The sequence below is a fragment of the Lynx canadensis genome, chromosome F1, assembly GCF_007474595.2.
Source record: "Lynx canadensis isolate LIC74 chromosome F1, mLynCan4.pri.v2, whole genome shotgun sequence".
NCBI lineage: Eukaryota > Metazoa > Chordata > Mammalia > Carnivora > Felidae > Lynx > Lynx canadensis.
Window position 1 is genome coordinate 30,835,579 of NC_044319.2, and position 16,159 is coordinate 30,851,737.

Here is a 16,159-nt window from a genome sequence, read left to right on the forward strand (position 1 = left end):
TCAGAGAAGACCCTTGCTGGGGGTGAAGGGCCGTGAACTGCGCAGAACTGCCCCAGCATAGAGGAGCCTGGGGCCCTAAGGGAAAACTGCTCTTTAATGGGGGCTGGGAGAGGGCAGGGGAGTGGGGGTCTGGAAAGTTCCCAGCAAACTGAATTTGGAACCCTTGCCCACCCTGCAGACAAGGCTGTAAGGAATGGAATCCCACCCCTGATGATGTGGGAAGTAGGTGACACGTAAGGAAAAGAAGTCATCTCTCAGGTGTTTCCAAGGACCTGTAACCATTTGTCTGCATTCATACATCATTTGTTTGGAGGCCACATGTCCCCGTACAGACTACCTTGGCCACATGAAGGACTTTCTCAACTCCAGGCCAAAGAGTCCTGTCTGATAAGTTCCAGGCCCGTTATTCTTGGGTGGGTGGCCACCAAGCTCCCAGCTTCTGAGTGGGAGACCCAGGAGTTCACCAGGAATATCTTGAGTCTGGACACACAAAAGAATAAAGCAAAGGTCTAACCTGGTCCTCAGAAAAGCTGTGGCTGGGTTCTCCCTGAGGTGACACGTGAGGCAAAAGGTAATGTTTCTTAAAGTACATCTGGGCCCATGTGCACCACAGTCTTCTGGGGAGGCTCATTAAAAATTCAGTGCCCACCTTTTCGGATGAGCACTGGGTGTTATATGGAAACCAATTTGACAATAAATTTCATATTAAAAAAAAAACTTAAGGGGCGCCTGGGTGGCGCAGTCGGTTAAGCGTCCGACTTCAGCCAGGTCACGATCTCGCGGTCCGTGGGTTCGAGCCCCGCGTCAGGCTCTGGGCTGATGGCTCGGAGCCTGGAGCCTGTTTCCGATTCTGTGTCTCTCTCTCTCTCTCGGCCCCTCCCCCGTTCATGCTCCGTCTCTCTCTGTCCCAAAAATAAATAAAAAACGTTGAAAAAAAAAAATTAAAAAAAAAAAAAAAAAAAAACTTAAAATAAATTAATTTAAAAAAAAATTCAGTGCCCAGGTGGCTCCTGGGTGGCTCAGTCAGTTAAGTATCTGACTTCTGCTCAGGTCATGATCTCGTGGTTCATGAGTTCGAGCCCCATGTCAGGCTCTGTGCTGACAGCTCAGAGCCTGGAGCCTGCTTCCAATTCTGTCTCTCTCTCTCTCTCTCTGCCCTCGCCCACTTGTGCTCTGTCTCTCTTTCAAAAATAAACAAACATAAAAAAAAAAAAAATTCAGCACCCAGGCCATGTTCTAGAAATACAGAATCATGAACCCTGGCGGTGGGACCCAGAATCAGCATTTTGAACAGTCACCTTAGGAGATTCTTTGGCTTAGTGTAAAAATTCTCTCTTGGGAGTAGTTGCTATTTATTTTACATCAAAGAAATTAATCTCTAATGTAAGATTTCCAGGATGAATTTAACACAGGGTTTCTCAGCCTTGGCACATTTGACCTTTTGGACCAGATCATTCTTTTTCCGGGGAGCAAGGGCTTTCCCGTGCACTGTAGGATGTTTAACATCTCTGGACGCTAGATACCGGTAGAATCCTACAGTTGTGACAACCAAAACTATAAAAATATCTTCCGACATTGCCAATGTCCCTTAAAGGGAAAAGCCCCCCCCCCCCCCCCAAAAGGGATGACATCCTTAGGAAATCTGACGTGGGTCCAGCATGTTATATGCTTCCCCGTGCTTGGGACGCCCTCCAGGCCAGGCTCTGGCCACAAGGCCCTCCGCCCTCCTCACCGCCTTCCAGCTGCAGACGGGGCTGAGGCCCCATGGTCCCACGTGAGACGCACACGGTCACTCTCTCCTGGTCGTGGTGCAAAGCCAGACCTTTAACGTCTCCCTTTACCGTTCCTACCGCTCCTGCCAGTCTTCCCCGTTCGTGCCATTCCCCCTGCCTCACAGGCAGGGGACACAGATGGCAGGACCGTGAAAGGACGGCACAGGCTGCCCCTTCCAGTGGTGCAGGTGAGGCGTCAAGGAGAGGGCGTGTGGGGAAGAAGGCTGCTCTTGTGAAAACACGAAGTTTATTTTTGTGCTTATTCTAAAGCAAACGTGGTCATGCCAGGAAACGTGGCAAGCACAGGAAAATATACAGATAGAGAAGAAATAAGTCACCCGTGATTCCACTGCCCAGACAGCCAACAGGGACGCCGAGAGGGCGCCCCCTTCGGCCGTTCTTCCCACCCTGGCTGGTGTGCGGGCAGGATGGCACGTGGACAGAACACTTGACCGGGAACAATAACAAGCATCCGGCGTTCCGGGTTCAACGTCGGCTTTATTCAGGTCCGGGGACCAGAGGCTCAGGCAGCCTATTTTGCAGGAGATTTGGCACCTGAAGGGCTCTCCGTGCCCCGCCCCCACCCCGCCCCATCAAGAACGCGCTCCCGCAGATGGAGCATCAAAACTCGTCTTTTATGTCAAAATGGGGCTGGTCTTCGGGCTTGAAGTCCAGGTTGGGGCTGCCGTCCTCGTTGAGTATCCTCCGGGCCGTGTAGCCGACGATGGGGTATTTGGCTTTGTACACTGTGGTGAAGACGTCGTCCAGGGACTTCAGCTCCTCAGCAGTGAGGCCGGTCTTGGGGGAAAAGGCCCAAAGCAACACGAAAGGCAGGGGCGAGGGGAGGGGGAGGAGGCGAGATGAGTGAGTTGTGCCTCAAACTGGACTCTCCCCACCCAGCCCTACTCCTCCCACACCCTTGATGCCAGAGGAAAAGTATCTCAACTCGCCAACTGACTTTTTAAGACACAATCCTGTGCAGGCGGGAGTGGTGCGGGAGTCATGGCTTCATCATGTCCTGCCATTTGACTAACGTGGGAATTAAAGACGCCAGTGAGGGGCACCTCGTTGGCTCAGTCGGTTAAGCGTCCGACTCTTGGTTTCGGCTCAGGTCACCATCTCACGGTTTGTGAGTTTGAGCCCTGCGTTGGGCTCTGTGCTGACAGCGTGGAGCCTGCGTGGGATTCTCTCTCTCCCCTCCCCCCCACCCCTCTCTGCCCCTTCCACACACCCCCCCCCCCCCACTGGTGCTGTCTCTGTCTCTCTCAAAAATAAATAAAGTACAAAAAAAGAAAAAAAGAAAAAAAACCTCCAGCAAACACCCAGCCTCAGGCAGGATGGGGTATGCTCTGTACCCACCTCCTTTCCACTGCTCTCTACACACTCTTCCCATTATAGATTCATACACCCTCCCCCCTCCTTGATTCCTGAGTGTAATCAATCTTTAACGTTTGACTTTAATGAGTTTGACTCATCTGAGCACAACTGGGGCGAATGCCAGTCCCTCCGGTGGGATTACTGAGACCCTGAAATGGCTTTTGCCAATGCTATTTTCTCCTTCACAGAAATACGAACACGGGGGACACTCTGCTTTTCACCCTGTTCATACCCTGAGCGGCCTGGCGAGTGGGTGTCAGAGACCACAGCAAATCTGGAAGAGACTGGGGGTGGTGGGTGCAGACCGCAAGGGGGAGGGGGCTGCCAAGGCACTGTGAAGATCACAGAGTCGCTCACAAGTTCACAAGAGTCCGGACTTGACTCTGTAGGCAATGGGGAGTCCTGGAAGGTTTCTGAGTAGGAGTGGCATAGGAAGATACTTACTTCAAGGGAACAGTTGGCTACACTGAGAGTGGACTGGAATATCAACGGGCTAAGTAGGAAGTTTGGCTACTTCCCAAGGGTAAAAAAGGCCATGGCCAAGGGGATGGGACATTTTGACAAAGGCTCATAACCTGGCTCACAGTGTCATGGGTGAGGTCTGCAGGATCGAGGGACATCTTGGCCACCCCTCTGGTGGAGTCCTTCCCGGTCAAGGCATTGTAGGGGGCTCCTCGTCCATAAAACTCTGTAGTGGGGAAAAGGGGAGAGGATGTGATTGTGGACGTGCACGCAAAACAGCCAGGAGACTGTACGGGGCTTCTGAGACCCAATCCAATGCTAAACCTGGCTCTAGGCCGAAGGAGAGGGGAAGCAGTGAAGACGAGAAGCCCCCCTGCCGTCAGTTTGGATTCCACTGATTCAGAATATGGAATAAGTCACACACGCCGGGCTGAGGGGTGGTTTTTTAAAAAATACGGAATGGAAATAATCCCTTAAAAATATTTAAAATGCAAACAAGAAAAATGTCCAGCCTTCTTAAATGTCGGTGGAAGCCAAGTCTGCTTCCGTTCAACAGCTTTTGTTTGGTAAACAATGAGCCACAACAAAACTACCTCCCTGATACCATCTGTAGTTAACCACTAGAGAAACCATGAAATGGCATTAAAATGTTGGATCGTGTTCTATGATCCCAATGCCTTGCAAAGCAACACTTTGCCTATTGCTGCTTCAACTACGGTAAGTTGCCAAGCTTGAATTTGATTGCACAGGCAGCAGGGAGCCACAGAAGGTCTTTGAGCAGGAGTGTGACATTATTAGAAAAACACTGTGGCAATACAACACTGGCAAAGATTGTTAATTCAGTCTGAGGGAAAGGGACCTGGCCAGCTTTCCTTCCCTTCTTTTGCATACCCAGCGCCCACTCTGGCTGCCAAGCTCCCCAGAAGTAAGGATTCGTAAAGCCGAGCCACTTACCCTTTCCAGAAGTGACATCAAACACCACTCCTTTCACTGCCATGTAGATGGGCTGATCTTCCTAGAAAGCAGGAGAGAAGCTGTGAGGAGGAGCCCAAGAGCCCAGCTCCTCCAGCCCAAGTGAGTGACATCATTCCGGGCTGTGCAGACAGCAGTGGGTGGAGGTACAAAGCAGCCTCTCCTGAGCCGGTCCTCGGCGAGTTCGGCGCCATCAGGAGCTTGCCCGCCCCTGCCCGATGTCACATCCCCTCACAGACTTTGGGAAGGTGACACAAAGTATCATGACAAGCCTATGGCAACACTTTTCTGTAAACAAACACAAGCAAACCAGGGACTGAAGCAGCTCTGCACGGATAAAAATCCAAAGGATGTTAAATGATGAATTATTTACATCAGCCCAAATTTCCTTTCATCTTTGGCAATGGAATCAGTCCGAATGATCCATTTTACATTTTGCCTCTCATAGGTAATGCGGTTTCGTACAAACGTTCCCATGTATTGAAATCCCCCAAACGGCTGTCACTCTAACAGCTCTATCTTATGGTAGTGCTACTGCATTCCTGTTTGTTCAGCTGTTCTGTTTTGGGTATTTGGGTTCTTTCCAATTCCTTAAAACTATAAATGGCGGGATTATGAGTATCTTTCTACAAGCTACTTTATAATTTGGTGAGTTATTTCCTTGAGGCGTGCAATACATGGTCCAGGAATAATCCTGGACCAAAGCATACGAACAGTGTAATCAGTTTTATTAAAAATTTAACCAGCGTGTCCTTCAAAAGGCCCACTGACAGTGCTAGAAATACATAAGAATGCTGTCTCCCGGACAGTACTAACAATGAGTCTTATACTTTATTTTTTGCTATATTCTTGGGTACAAAATGTTACCTTTGAATTCTTACTCCTCCGCCCCCGACCAAAGAGAATAATTCAAAAACAGATGGCATGAATTTTCTAACTTCCATCAAGGTGGACCCGGGCTGGGGCAGTTGACATAGCTCTTGGACATGCAGGGCCGGGTCTTAGCCCTATTGTGGGTACAGGGACACCAACCAATCGGCCCACAGGCTGGGGTGAAGGGATGCGTTGCAGCTGGGTGTATGGGAATCTCTGGATCTCCAAGAACACACTGCTTGGTCTTCTGTAGGGTTGGGTCTTAAGGTTCTTGCCCTTGTTGAGCTTAAGGTCAAGTGTTTTCATGACTACATTCAACAGAGAGAGGAGGAGAGAAGTTAAGCAACTTGGCCAAGCAAATATATCTGTCACATAACTTCATGGGCCTCCGTTTCTCTGTTATATACAGGTAACACCCACTGACCTTGCAGGAATGCTGTACATGAGCACATGGTAGGTCCAGCATAGGAGCTCAGTAAATGGTTGGTTATTAGAGTCCCTATTAGCTCCCACAGATGCTCCCTAGAACTTCTGTTGACTTAGTGGATACTTGTTCCACCTCAACTAATAAGAATTATTTTATATGTTTTTAAAATTTTATCTTTAAGTAATCTCTACCCTCAATGTGGGGCTCGAACTCACAGCCCCGAGACCAAGAGTAGCACGCTCTACCAGCTGAGCCAGCCAGGCGCCCTGGTAAGGGTTATTTTAAATGCCATGGTGTAACCAGCCAGCAGCCTGCATTCTTCTTTACAGCCTTTCTTTCACTGTGATTATTTGTTTCTTTTTTTTTTTTTTTTCAACGTTTATTTATTTTTGGGACAGAGAGAGACAGAGCATGAATGGGGGAGGGGCAGAGAGAGAGGGAGACACAGAACCGGAAACAGGCTCCAGGCTCCGAGCCATCAGCCCAGAGCCCGACGCGGGGCTCGAACTCACGGACCGCGAGATCGTGACCTGGCTGAAGTCGGACGCTTAACCGACTGCGCCACCCAGGCGCCCCCAACAGATAAATTTTTTAAAAGTTTATAGTTTATTTATTTATTGGGGTCCCTGGGTAGCTCAGTTGGTTAAGTGTCTGACTTCGGCTCAAGCCATGATCTCACAGTTTGTGAGTTCGAGCCCCGTGTCAGGCTCTGTGCTGAGAGCCCAGAGCCTGGAGCCTGCTTTGGAGTCTGGTCCCTCTCTCTCTGCCCCATCCCCACTCATGCTCGCTCACGCACACTCTCTCTCTCTCTCTCAAACATAAACATTAAAGAAATTAAAAAAAAAAAAATAAGTTTATTTATTTTGAGAGGGACAGAAAGAGAGAATCCCCAGCAGGCTCCGCACTATCAGCACAGAGCCCGACGCAGAGCTCAAACTCACGAACCATGAGATCATGACCTGAGCCCAAATCAAGAGTCGGACACTTAACCGACTGAGCCACCCAGACGCCCCTCTTCAATAGTTAAATATTTGTCCCCTCACAACACTATACATTAAGGTGTAAGTGCTAAGAGGAGTTCTCAGCAAAGGGGTAGAAAGGAACGGTGAACGTTTCTGAGGCTTTCCTGTTACACAGACATTTCACGGAGAGGAAAGCCCTTGTCAGTTAATTGTCAAGTGTGCTGGGGGTGGGGGGTTGTTCCTATCCCGTGGAGCTGATGTCCCCTGACATGGTTTTCAGGCATGGTTTTCAGGCCCCGGAGGTGGCAGCTGAGAGGACAGAGGGTGAATGGAAGCCTCGGGAGCATAAACGCAGGCTCTGGAATAGACACGTCCTCGGAGACACCAAAGACACGCACACTTATCGCCAGCTTCACACCGTGGTCCCCCACCCTCAAGTCCGCCTGGAAGGACATGCATCATTCTTATCTGCACAGCAGGCCTGAAATAACAGCAGGTCTGCCTTTTTCTGAGACCAAAGGAGGGGTCACCACGGTGGGGTGTTCCTAGCACAAGTTTTCAAGTCAAACAGGCCTGGGTTTGAGCCACCACTTATACGCTGTGCTGTCTTGAGCAAATTACTTAACTTGTCTGGGCCTCAGTCTTCTCCTCTGTAATAGGAAGATACTAAAAGTGTCCACTTGCTGGGCTGTTGTGATGATTAACCAAGACAAGAGATAGGAAGCACTTAGCAGTTTAGGGAAATAAATGTTAGTTTCCCTTATCCTTCCCTAGATTTTGAAAGTTATAAGATCTGAGAGGAATCAGATACTCAAGTGCAAGAAGATTCTATCTTCCTAAAGGAAAGATAGGGGGAAAAAATGTAATTCCCAAGTCACAGATAAGGATTCTGGAAGAAATGTAAGTTAAAACTGGAAGGGGCCTTGAAGATAATCTAACACCGTCATTTTACAGATGCAGCTATCCAGGCTGGGGAATTATGAGACCCGCCCAGAGTCACAAAGAAATTAGAGCAGTTTCTGGAACCTGGAGCCTTGGAACCCAAATCATTCCACTCTCTGGCTTGTCCCCCCAGAGGGCACACAGCAGGAAGACCACGTACTACTACTCACCTGGGACCAGGAGAGGGTGAGAGTGGCCCGGGAAATTCAACCATCCACAAGACTCAGAACCAACAGGTAAGACACGGGATAGGTCAGAGGTACTCAGTGGAAGGGAATCAGGGTAACTGAATCAGGGTAACTCCCTCTGCATAACTGAGACCCGGCCTTTTTCCTCCGGGCCTTGGGCTTGCTTTACCATCTGGCCTTCCTCCCTGCCTACAGTCAGGCAGGGCCAGTAGAGCGCCCTGAGAGTTACCAGAGAAGCAGATGCATAAGCAGCAGGGCAGAGGAGGAAGGGCCTTTTCCATAGCAGGGAGGGAGAGGCCTGGAGCCTGGGCTCAGGCAGGCAGGAAGGCAGGCCCAGCAGTCAGCCAGTCGCCCCTGAGCCTTCAACCCTCAGACCCTGCACCAGGGCCCGGGGACAGAGTAGAAGTTCCTCTCTGGTGACTCTTCTCCTTGGAAAAGAGGGAAAACTGTTGCGGATGTTTGCTTCTGCAGAAATAACAGGGCCCTCCAAGGGTCTAAGGCCATGTTTTTCTGACTGAAATTGACATTAGTAAGTATTAGTGGGTCATGGAGTTAATTTAGTGATTTACAAACAGATTTTTTTTTAATTAAGTTTAAAAAAGAAAAGTTTAAAATAGAACAGAAAATAGAAAACATTGAAGTGAATCACACATAGTAATAAGCCTTGTTTCATGGAACTTCTGTTGTGTGGGTGTATACCGAGGTAGAATACAAAACTGTATTCCTTAACATGGGCCAAATATCTACAAGACATCACTCTATTGTATAATTAGAGAGGGTGGTTTTACCTCTTTATTTACCTACCTCTATCCCATAGCCTTCACTGTCTGTATATTCTTTTTTATGTTTATTCATTTTTGAAAAAAAAAGAGAGAGAGAGAGAGAGACAGAGCATGAAGGGGGGAGGGGCAGAGGGAGGGAGACACAGAATCCAAAGCAGGCTCCAGGCTCTGAGCTGTCAGCACAGAGCCCGACGTGGGGGCTTGAACTCACGAACCGGGAGATCATGACCTGAACCGAAATCAAGGGTGGGACGCTTAACAGACAGACCCACCTAGGCGCCCCTAAACTGCATTTCTGGTCATACTTCTACTCTGATATCTTCTTCTTAGAACCAATATAGCCTTGGAGCGGCCACTGCCTGGAGCAGCGAAGAGGGAGGCTTTTGGTAGTTCGTTTTCCTTGTACGAGCCAGGGTGGGCAGAGCCTGATTCGTCACTATAACTCTCTAGCTGTGTAAACCTGGGCAAGTTACTTCGTCTCCATGCTTCCTTCCTCATCTGAAAAATGAGATAACAACAGCACCTACCTCATGGGGTTGTGGTCATCCTTATATGAATTAATGCTTTAAAGCTTAGGATAGTGCCTGATAGAGTTAGCTCTACGTAAGAATAAAATACATAATATCTGGTCCCAGGCCCAGAAGTCAGGTGGGTGTGGGGGCAGGCAGGGTGACCCGCTCTGCACTTGGTCCTACAAAGCAATTAAGGCAGAAAACATATCTTCTGAGGATGGCATTCCCTCTGGACCAAAGAGAACCCTCAGAGTCACCTCATCTTCCCTATGGAGGTCGGAGGCAGCACCCCATAATCAACTATATTAACATTTCCGCAGTGAAGCATGAACATGAATATTCACACTAAATAGGATACATAAGGACTGTAAATAGATTCGTGTCAGTTCCAGCAAGGCTCTGTCACCAAAGGAGTTCAGATTGGGTTGGGTTTTGCTGTTAATTGACTTGTATAAAAACAAAAACAAAAACACAACCTTCTGGGGCACCTGGCTGGCTCAGTCGGTAGAGCATGCAACCCTTTATCTCAGGGTTCTAAGTTCAAACCCCACGCTGAGTGTAGAAGTTACTTAAAAATAAAATCTTTAAATTTTTTAAGTGTATTTTGAGAGAGAGAGCGAGCTAGTAGGGGAGGGGCAGAGAGAGGGAAACAGAGGATCTGAAGTGGGCTCTGTGCTGATGGCAGTGAGCTAGATGTGGGGCTCAAACCCACAAACTGTGAGACCATGACCTGGGCCGAAGTCAGATGCTTAACCAACTGAGTCACCCAGGCGCTCCCTGTAAAAATAGTCTTTTTTTTTTTTTTTTAATATTTATTTATTTTTGAGAGGGGGAAGAGGGACAGAGAGAGGGAGACATAGAATCCGAAGCAGGCTCCAGGCTCTGAGCTGTCAGCACAGAGCCCAACATGGGGCTCGAACTCACCAACCATGAGGTCATGACCTGAGCTGAAGTCGGATGATTAACCGACTGAACCACCCAGGCGCCCCCCAAAAATAAAATCTTAAAAAAAAAAAACCTTCTAGTTTTCAGAGTTTATTTGATTTTTGAATTGCAAAAGAGGATTATGGGACCTGTTTTACTGCCTCTTGCTTATATCTTTAATAACAAGCTAATAGCAGCTAAGATTTATTAAGGCTTACTATGCTAAGATTACTGCAGGCCTATCCAGTGCACTTTGCATATCACTGTCTCATTTAATCCTCAAACCTGTATAGAGTAGGAACTCTTGTTATAGCCATTATGATGGTCAATTTTACGTGACAACTTTGATCAACTACAGTATCTAGGTGTTGCTATGAAGATATTCTGTAGATGTGATTAACATTTACAATCAGTTGACTTTGTTACATAAAGGAGACTATCCTGAATAATCTAGGTGGGCCTACCTGTATTAGTTGAAGGGCCTCAAGAACAGAATTGAGGTTTCCTTGATGAAGAAGAAATTCTACTGGTGGGCTGGGACATCAGCTACTGCCCAGGGGTTTCAGGCCTGCTTTGTGGATTTCAGACTTGCCTAGCCAGCAACCATGATAACATAAACCAATTCCTACAATAAACCAAATATATTATCTGCTACTGGTTCTGTTTCTGGTGGACTTCTGACTGAGAAAAGCATCTTATAGATGGAAAAAAAAAAAAAAAAAAGAGAAACTCCATGAGCTTTAGTAATTTGCCCAAAGTCACACAGTAGAACAGGGACTCATAGCCAGGTATGATTCAAAGGTATAAGGCTTGAACTAGGATACTGTAAAATGTATTATACAAACAATGACACTCTGAGAGTGAAGTGGGGGGTCAGGGGGGTAATTATCCCCAGACAACAGGCATAAACCAGAACCATCTAGGGCAGATCAGAGCACAGCAAGGCTCTACTCAGCTGCACTCAACAGCCCCTCTCCTCCCTCTCTTCCTCTCTCTGCTTACAGACCCCAAAACAACTCTCTCCTTTAACCGTTTTCCATCCCGAGCTTCCCTCTCTCCTTCCCCTAGTTATCAATCAATAATGTCAGCATAAAACACCAAGGGTCTTTTCTCCATCCTCATCCTGCAGCCCCTGGAGCTATTGTTTCAAGTACCCTCAACCGTGAACTCTCTCTTCTCTTGGGTTCTGTGCTGGGGGTCCCCAAGCTTGCCGCCATGTTTCAAGATTCACTAGAAGGACTCAGAACTCAGCACACAAGTTGTACTCAGAGCTCAGATTTATTAAAGCCATATAGAAGGATACACAGCCAGATCATAAGAGAAAAGGACAGAGGTAGAGTCTAGAGGAATCCATGTGCAGACTTCCTTATGTTCTCCCTTCCCCATGAAGGGTAACACACAACGCATTCTTCCTCCCGCAATACAACACAGCAATACGCTTGTGATGTTTCTGCCCAGGGAAACCCATTAGACACTTAGAGCCCAAGGTTTTTACTGGCAGCTAGCCATGTAGGCCCTCTCTGCCTAGTGTGTTCCACATAAATACACTGTATAAAAAGCCCAGATTGAGCCACCCTTAACCGTTAGGGAAGTGTGGAACACCCTGAAATTCCAGACACCAGCCAAGAGCCACTCTTGCCAGCAGGCCTTTCTAAGGAGAGCAGGCCTGTTCACTTTTTTTCTGCACGGGTTCCTGGATCCTGTATCATCCGGTTCCCTGGCGCCCTGAAAGATGCGTCCCTTAGCATCTAGTCACATCCCTCTGTGTTCTCTTCCACTCAAGCTTGAAACCAACATCTCTTTACAGTGATATTCAAACTAGCATCACCTCCTGAGGGCCAGGTTTCTGACTCCCTTGCGAACCTAGTCCAAGGCTAGCTAACAGAGTTAGGGAGCCCAGGCTGGAGGGTTTCAACAAGAGAACACTGGGTCCCTTCCTTGTTCTATCACTAACTAGTGGCACGCCTCAGTTTCCTCACGCGTAAAAGCAGGAGGTCGGTTCCCATCAACGCTGACATGTTATGGCACAGTGATCTCCCCACCAGATCGGCCCCGCTGTGGCCCTTCTGTGCAGTATTATTCTCACTCTCCGCAGGAATTACACTGGGCCCCAGCAGCCCAAACAGACGGGTGACTTGTGAAGAGTTTCCTGGACATCTCCAGACTACTAACTGAAGTGGGTGTGTTGGGGTGGGGGCGGTCTTTGTCTCTAACCTCCGATCTCCCGCTCGGTCCTCTCCCCCAGCTTCTGCTCAGCCCCAAGGGCACAGGCACTACAAGTGGGTTTGAGGAGTCGGGGCAGGAAAACAGTGTAGGGAAGCCTGGCTCATCCCTGGGCCAGCCCCTGTTCCCACCTAACCCAGCAAGCATGTTTTACTTCCCTCCCTCCCTCGCCACTCGCCCCAAAGAATCGGCATAAGTGTCTGCCCCCAGCTGACGCTAACACAAAAATCCCAAACGTTCCGAGGTTCATGGACGGACCACGCGCCGCAACACGTCCCAACGGGGCCGTTGGCCGGCAGGGAGGGGGCAGCGCGGGGCGGGGTGTGCGGGCTCGACGCAGGGGCTAAGCGGAGCGCCCCGACGGGGGAGGACTCCCCGTGTCGCTGCGCGGCCGTCGGCCCGGGGCCAGGAAGCTCGCAGGCCTCGCGCCCGGCTCGGGGGCCCGCGCCTCCCCGAGGCCTCCCGTCCGCTCACCTCCTCCCCGCCGTAGCGGGCCAGCTCCTCCTCCGTGAAGAGCCGCACCGGGGGCCCCCGCTCGGCGGGGCGCGGCGCCTGCCCGGCCCGGGCTGCGGGCAGCCCCGGGGCCAGCGCCAGGAGCAGGGCCAGCGCTGCCAGCGGCCGCGGCCGCAGCCGCTGCCGCCGCCCGGGCGCGGGGCCCGCCATGGTGCGCGCGCGGAGCTGGGCTGGGGCGGCCTGGGCGGCCGGGACCCGCGCGCTCCCGCGCCTCGGCCCCGGAACCCCGCCCCGCCCCGCGCGCGCCCGCCCTGCCCCGCCCCGCGCCCTCGGGACCGCGCCGCTGGAGGCGGGGAGCCCCGGGTGTAAACCGAGGCTCCTGACTCCCCAGCCCGGCCTGCAGGCTGAGCTACAGTAGTAGTTCCTTGAGTGGGTACGTGGATGCCACAGCCCCAAATTCCGGCACCTAGAAAGGTGTATGTATAAACCGGGACCCCAACTCTATGAATTCCCTTTTACTTCTAGGATGCCCGCCTGGATCAGTCGGTGGGGCCTGTGACTCTTGATCTCAGGCTTGAGAGCTCGTGTGTGGACTGTGGGGGTGGAGATTACTTAAAAATAAATATCTTTGAAAAGAATCCCTTTTACTTCTGGCTAATTTCTTTTCCTTCCCAGTTGTGTTTAAATTTCCAGTCCGCAAGGGGGTTTTTGCAAAGGGAGGGTGGGGCGTGGCACAGATCCGCCCTGAAATAACAATAGCTAACATTTGTGCAAAGATTCCTTCATTAATTTATTCATCAAATCCTTACTGAGGGCCTCCACGTACCAGCTCACTGGGAAAACACTGCTGAACAGGAGAGATCCACAACCCACGTGGAACTTACATTCTGTAGGCAAAAGAGACAAGAATAAAATACATACATTGTATATTAGATGGTGAATACTAGGGAGGAAAGTAAAGCAGGGCAAAGGGATGGGGAGCATTGGGGGATGCAATTGTATTGTATTTATTTATTTTTAAGTTTATTTATTTTGAGAGAGCACAAGCAGGGAGGAAGGGCAGAGAGAGAGAGAGAGAGAGAGAGAGAGAGAATCGTAAGCAGGTGCCACACTGTCAGCGCAGAGCCTGATGCGGGGCTTGAACTCAGGGACCACAAGATCGGTGACCTGAGCCAAAGTCGGATGCTTAACTGACTGTGCCACCCAGGTTGCCCTGGGGACTACAATTTTAAATAGGCTGACCAGGGAAGGCCCCACTGAGAAGGTGGTATTTGTATAAACATCTACAGGAAGTGAGGGAGGTAGCTAAGGGGGGAGGGCCTTCCCTGCAGAGGGAAAGGCAGGTGCATAAATATTGAGGAAGGAGAGTGCCCTGCTTATTGGAGAAACAGTGGGATGGAAGAGGTGAAGGAGATAAGGTCTGGGAGGTCAAAGAGTAAAGGGCATGGAGGTGGGGGGCAGGTTTTGTGGGGCCTTACAGCTTATTTGTTTACTTTGAGAGAGACAGAGAGACAGAGCTCGAGTGGAGGAGGGGCACAGAGAGAGAGGGAGACACAGAATCAGAAGCAGGCTCCAGTCTCTGAGCTGTCAGCACAGAGCCTGACGTGGGGCTCAAACCCACAAACTGCAAGATCATGACCTGAGGCGAAGTCGGAACGCTTAACCGACTGAGCCACCCAAGCACCCCCAGCTTATTTTTAAAGGATGTTGGCTTCCACGCTGAGTGAATGGAGCACAGGGATGAGTTAGGGTGTTAGTGGAATGACTGCTGTTGTGTTGAGAACAGGAAGCTGCCGCAGTAATCCGGTGACCGGGCCAGAGGTGACAGTGGCTTGCGCCAGAGTGCTGGCGGGGGAGGTGGTGAGGAGTGGGTCGCAGATGTGGTTTGAAGGTGAGGCTGACAGGATTTGCTGACATATGAGAGGCGACAAGGGGTCTGAGAGACAGAACAGAGTCAAGGATGACCCCGTGGGTTCTGGCCTTGGTAACTGGAAGGATGCAGCTGCCACTTTCAGGGATAAGGAGAGATGGTGAGAAGAGCGGGTGCAGGGAGAGAAGCTCAAGATCAGGCTTGTTCAGTCTGAGGACACACAGACATCTAAGTAGAAGTAGCAAATTGACAGTCGGCCATGAGTCTGGATTTTAAGAAAGTGCTCCAGGCTAAAGATATAAATCATGGGATCACTGGCATATATATAGGTTGTATTTAAAGCCACAGAAGGGGCGCCTGGGTGGTTCGGTCAGTTATACGTCAGACTCTTGGTTTTGGCTCAGGTCATGATCTCATGGTTCATGAGACGGAGGCCAATGTCGGGCTCTGCACTGACATGGTAGAGCCTGCCTGGGATTCTCTCTCTCTCTTCCTGTCTCTCTTGCTGCCCTTCCCTGCTTGCGCTCTCCTTCCCCACCCCCCCACCCCCCACCCCCGTCTCTCTCTCTCTCTCTCTCTCTCTCTCTCTAAAATAAATGAGCTTAAAAAAAAATAAAGTCACAAAATGGGTTGGATCATCAAGGACATGCAAGTGGATAGGAAGGTGGAGAGGACCAAGGACTGAGTTTTTGGGCCCCACCAACATTTTGTGGGTGGGAGAACTGGCAAAGGAAACTAAAGAAGGGCTTAGCGGGCCAAGTGCTGACCCAGCACTTTTACTAGTGTTTGCTCATTTAATCCTCACTCTACGAAGTAAGAATTGTCACCCATTTTACAGACGATGAAACTGAAGTGCAGAGACCTTAAATACCTTGCCCAAGGTCACAGATGGGTGGCTGAGCCAAGATTCAAACCCAGACCCCCTCCCAGAGTCTTCCCCTGACCATCAGGCTGCACCTTCCCTCAGGGACGGCACCAAGTTTTCATACATTTACTTATTCAACAGGAGCTTCTAGTATAGAGCGACCTGAACAGGATCCATCACAAACCCTCTGAATCTCAATTTACGCATGTAATATACCAGCCTGCTTCCTTGATAGAATAGTGTTGAAACTAAAAATGAGAATGGATGTGAAAGTCTGTGTAAGTTGCGGCGCTCAGTATCTGTTACACTGTCACAGGATCTCCAGGTTAGAAGAGGCCCTTTTAAGCCCTTGAATAGAGTATCACCCCCTTCCTGGTGCATCATGTTCCTTAATAACATCTCTGGCATAGAGTGTGCTGCTTCTCTGCTTGGGCCCTTTCCCTCTCTACAGTTCTATTTGTTAGTGACTTCTTTGAGCCAAAAGATACTCCATGTAACTTCTACTGATCCAATCCAGCTTCCCCTCCCTGAGACCGCTGTGTATAATTGTATGAT

The 16,159-nt window shown here is 49.8% G+C and overlaps 2 protein-coding genes and 1 long non-coding RNA gene across 4 annotated transcripts in view; 2 read left to right on the plus strand and 1 right to left on the minus strand.

The window, feature by feature from the left end:
- LOC115505381 overlaps nucleotides 1–5,972 on the plus strand; it is a 121,255-nt gene extending 115,283 nt beyond the window's left edge. Inside the window, exon 6 of the long non-coding RNA XR_003966006.1 lies at nucleotides 5,866–5,972. This is a non-coding gene — a long non-coding RNA (uncharacterized LOC115505381). The remainder of the gene's footprint in view (nucleotides 1–5,865) is intronic.
- NENF (neudesin neurotrophic factor) lies at nucleotides 2,001–13,094 on the minus strand. Of its 2 annotated transcripts, none has more exons than XM_030302989.1 (4): nucleotides 12,891–13,094; nucleotides 4,566–4,626; nucleotides 3,734–3,837; nucleotides 2,001–2,570 (listed from the first exon to the last, which is right to left on the minus strand). In XM_030302989.1, exons 1-4 carry the CDS (start codon nucleotides 13,077–13,079, stop codon nucleotides 2,394–2,396), a joined length of 531 nt encoding a protein of 176 aa, XP_030158849.1. In that variant the 5' UTR covers nucleotides 13,080–13,094; the 3' UTR covers nucleotides 2,001–2,393. The 2 variants fall into 2 exon arrangements, with proteins under 2 accessions (XP_030158849.1, XP_030158848.1); XM_030302988.1 differs by having other exon boundaries at nucleotides 3,725–3,837.
- The window catches only part of PACC1 (proton activated chloride channel 1), a 48,316-nt gene continuing 40,142 nt past the window's right edge, over nucleotides 7,986–16,159 (plus strand). Inside the window, exon 1 of the mRNA XM_032591767.1 lies at nucleotides 7,986–8,023. The gene's annotated coding sequence lies outside the window, so the exon portion shown is untranslated. The remainder of the gene's footprint in view (nucleotides 8,024–16,159) is intronic.